Genomic DNA, 3,912 nt, shown 5'->3' on the forward strand with positions numbered 1-3,912 from the left:
CGCCGCGCTGCTCGGGATGCCTTTATTAACCACACACCGGGTGGGGAACGAAACACACAGACAGACCGTGTGGCCGGCGCGCTGCAGGCGTGTTACTAAAGCCATAAAGACACTCCTTAAACAAACGGGCTGCTGCTGTGATTTGGCGCTGGGTAAACGCAGCGACAGCTCTGCAGCCCAAGGGGTTGGGGTTACGTGCCTCGGAGAGGTTAAGCTGGTGGAAGCGCTGAGAGAGCGCATCAAACTGGGGGTGAGATGCGCTGGTGGTCACCTCGGTCCCACGAAAGCGGGATAGGGCTGTGGTTGGAAGCCCAGGATGGCAGCACTGGAGCATTGCTTGCTTGGGGCAGGCCCTGAGCCAGAGCTGCAGCCAGCCAAAGTTTCGGGGTGACTGCAATGGTGTGCGTGAAGCTGCCAAGCAGGGAAGGCAGCAGTGGGCTCCCCCACCTCAGAGGGACCGGGGGAGGGGGGATGGAGAGCCAAAGGCAGAGGGGGTTGGACTGGGGATGTACCAGCAGAGCAGGAAGAGCTGCCGCAGAAGGCAGCATCCTCAGCTACCTCAGTTACAAAGGCTGCTGAAGCAGCGAGAGATCGATATGAAAAACACACCCACTGGTAAGAAACAACATACATTCCCAAGAGTAACACTTCCCATTTAAAGCAGCAAAGAGACTGAGAGTCCATTGGAGCAGGTGGCTGCTCCTCTGATCCCTCCCGTACAGTCAGTTATCCTTTCCGTGATGCCAAAGAGGATACGGAGGGAGGACAAAGAGCGGTGCGTATGCACCGTGTGATTTTTAAGGTGCACAACTGTGTCTACTCAGACATGGAGAATCTCCGTTCAGTCGCTGTCTTGGCATTTTGTTCAAATCTTTTTGGCATCTTTCCACCTTCAGAGCAGCTTGCTCCCCATCCTGCACGTGTGAAGGCTAAGGAAAGTTCCTTGTTCATGGGGCACGTTCCTCCTGCTTTGCTTCAACGAAGGAAATTTACATCTGCTGTTAATGTCCTCTTTTCTTGCAAGAATTTCAGGTAGAGCAAGGATAGCACACTCCAGCATGAGGCGTCTGTAATTCAGCTCTGGTCTAACGTCCGAAATTACAAGCTTCACCATCCGCTTTAGAAGTACCTGAGAAGAAAGGTTATAAGAAAAACAAAACAGAGTCATTACTCAGGGTTATTGCTGAAGACAAAAACAGTAGGGGCAACTACTGACCTCAAAAATTGAAGGGGTAAAAATTATGCTGAAATGTCTCAGCAAAGCCAGCAAATCTGGAAACAGTTTCAGTCTTTCCCGTAGCAATTTTAAACCAATGCAGATTAAATGAATCAAAAAGCAGATTCAAAACTGTTGAAAGTAATTCATTCCTCTTTACCCACAAAGCAGGTCTGTCACAGAAAGCAGCCGCAACAGCTTCCCTACCAATGGTGCTTGACACCACGCTGGAGAAACCTCTTCTACAGTCAAGAGGCAGCTCCGGCTCTGCTGCCTATTCTGTTGTCAGTCTGCCTCAAGGCTCCTCGAGAGCAAAGAGTGACTTCTTAGTTGTTTCTGTTTGTGACTACCATGGCCCCAGGAGGGCAGTGCCTCAGTAAAACTGCCTTGGAAATCTGGGACGTTAACTAGAGAGCGTTTGAACGGATACCTGCACGGTAGATACCACCAAGGGCCCCTAGTCTTCTAACGGCCTGGCTTCCCTTTCTTCTCTCACCTTCAGATTCTCCTTTTCTCTACTGTTACAGGGGGAAAAAAAAAAAAAAGAAAAGAAAAAGCCCAAATCAGCATTAGATATTCTGAGCAGCAGAAACACCTTCTGAGTTACACGTGACGCACATCACATACAGAGAGGAGTTATATGCTGAGATAATGAGCGTGCTATGTGCACGGTGACCACAGCGCCAAGTTCACGGAGGAAAGAACAGAGTGATCATCTGCCAGCTACCACCACAACAGCTGGATCCTTCTCTGAGCGAGGAACCGCTGCAAGGGGCAAGAGCAAAAGGAGAACTTCAAAGCTGTTCAGCCTGGGGCTCAGTTCTGACTGCAAACAGGCAGCCAATTATTGCTGAATGTGCTGGCAGTTTTGCTTTGTGGACGCTTAGTGTGGAGTCCAAGCCAATGATTCAGAACAGCTACAAAGATCTATTTGACAAGCTTTCCCAGACGCCTTTCTCCCTCTCCTCCATCCTTACAGCTCAGTGTCTGCCGCCTCGACCTTCTCTTGTGCTTTCTTCCGACGGTGTCGACAGATAATCACGACTGTCACCACGATGATCATCAGGACACAAGCAGACCCAATGGCCACCGCCAGGAAGTGGATTTCTGAGAACTGCACTGCATGGAGAGAAACAGATAAATGGACAAGGGGGACACACAGGGGGCTCTTGCTATGAGGGAAGAACCTCTGTCTGCGAATATAACCTTTCCTCAGGCTCCTTTTCCCCCTGTATCCACTATCGACCCGCATGCTTTCTCTTTATAATCCCTTTTCCTCCATGTATTTTCCCAAATGTGGGGGGAGATCTGCCAAGGCTTCGCACTGGCTACATTTACATGATCCCTGGTGTGGTTCTCGGCCTCTCACCTTTCTGCACAACCCTGAGCCGCACTTCACCAATTGTGCCGTAAACATCCGGTGGGTTCTTCACTTGGCAGGTGAACGTCCCGTTGTCGGTGGGCTGCAAATTCCAGATAACGATGGAAGCATCATTCCGCTCAATGTTCCCGTCCCAGGTGACTCGCTCTTTAAACCGCCCAGTAGGCAGCTCGTAGGGCTCCTTCATGTAACAAAATACCTACAGGAAAGAGGAAGCTGTCATCCCTCTGCAGTCTGTGCGACAGAAGCAGCACGTGAGAGTCGAGCGGCACCATTCTCCACCGGCTTAGGCTGGGAAGAGCCGCGCTGGCCCAGTCGCTCTCGGGTGAACTCTGAGGCTGTATCAGGTTGGTGTCTGGCATGTCTCAGCTGTGCCTGCCCATACCCACTCCTGGAATGTCTGCAGCCACTGGGCTGACCCAGTGCTGGGCCCTGGGACTGGTTTATTTGGGCAAGCGTGCGTTAACGAAATGGAACATAAAGGTCTCACTTACCGGCTCATGAGAGCTCAGGTCCTCGGGCTGGAAGTTCCAGGTCACTGTCAGGTCCTGGCTAATCGGGCTGCTGCTGGAAAAGGTGCATTTTAACCGTAGGTTAGTGCCGTTCACAGCATTCACCTCCTTGGCAGTGTGAACCTCCACAGCTGCTGCTGGCCACAGTGCTGCAGGGAGAACAGCAGCGGTTAGAGGTGAAGAAAACCACTGCCTGGGCTGAAGCTCATCACTCTTCCTTATCTGCACTTAGTCTGTGCAGGCGCCTGCCTTATCTCTCCCTATAAATGTTTGACCTGGCGGTCACAAGCACACAGATGTAGGTGCTGAGGAAGGGGCTGCTGCACATACAGAATTCAGGAGATCCCCTGTATCCCATCACGGATTTTGTCAGTTGACGTACAAGCTGTGCAGTGCTGGTTTCAAGAGAGTTTGCATTCATCGAAGCTGCTGGTACAGCGCTGTCTTTGTGGTTTCGTGGCGGCACAGTAAAACTCTTACCAGTCTGATAACTGGTTGAGAAAGAACCAGTACGGACTTGCCTAGAGGAACAATAGGCTTTGGTTTGGGGGAACTGTCTCTCTTCAGGCATGAGCAAACTTGACATCCAGGAGGTGCAATGCTGTTGCAAAAGCTCCCCTCCTTAAATACGTGCTGGCTCCTGACTGGCACTGAAGTTACCATATGACTTTTCACATGCTTGACCTGGTCACATTTTTACGAGTGGTTACACCATACTGCACTGAATTCCTCAACAGATTTCTCCAGAAGAGCAGCCCTGCCCGTTCCAGTAGCACTGCTGAGCTCCAAGAAACAACTGCTCT

General features: G+C 51.1%; 1 protein-coding gene across 1 annotated transcript in view; it reads right to left on the minus strand.

The window, feature by feature from the left end:
• Positions 1–1,673: 1,673 nt before the first annotated feature.
• Positions 1,674–3,912, minus strand: part of MPZL2 (myelin protein zero-like 2) — a 3,945-nt gene continuing 1,706 nt past the window's right edge. Inside the window, exons 2-5 of the mRNA XM_010139698.1 lie at positions 3,092–3,258; positions 2,586–2,796; positions 2,194–2,335; positions 1,674–1,734 (exon numbers count right to left, since the gene is read on the minus strand). Of these exons, the coding sequence (XP_010138000.1) occupies positions 1,674–1,734; positions 2,194–2,335; positions 2,586–2,796; positions 3,092–3,258 (581 nt within the window). The remainder of the gene's footprint in view (positions 1,735–2,193; positions 2,336–2,585; positions 2,797–3,091; positions 3,259–3,912) is intronic.

This window comes from Buceros rhinoceros, unplaced genomic scaffold (assembly GCF_000710305.1).
Source record: "Buceros rhinoceros silvestris isolate BGI_N320 unplaced genomic scaffold, ASM71030v1 scaffold9337, whole genome shotgun sequence".
In the NCBI taxonomy this organism is placed as follows: domain Eukaryota; kingdom Metazoa; phylum Chordata; class Aves; order Bucerotiformes; family Bucerotidae; genus Buceros; species Buceros rhinoceros.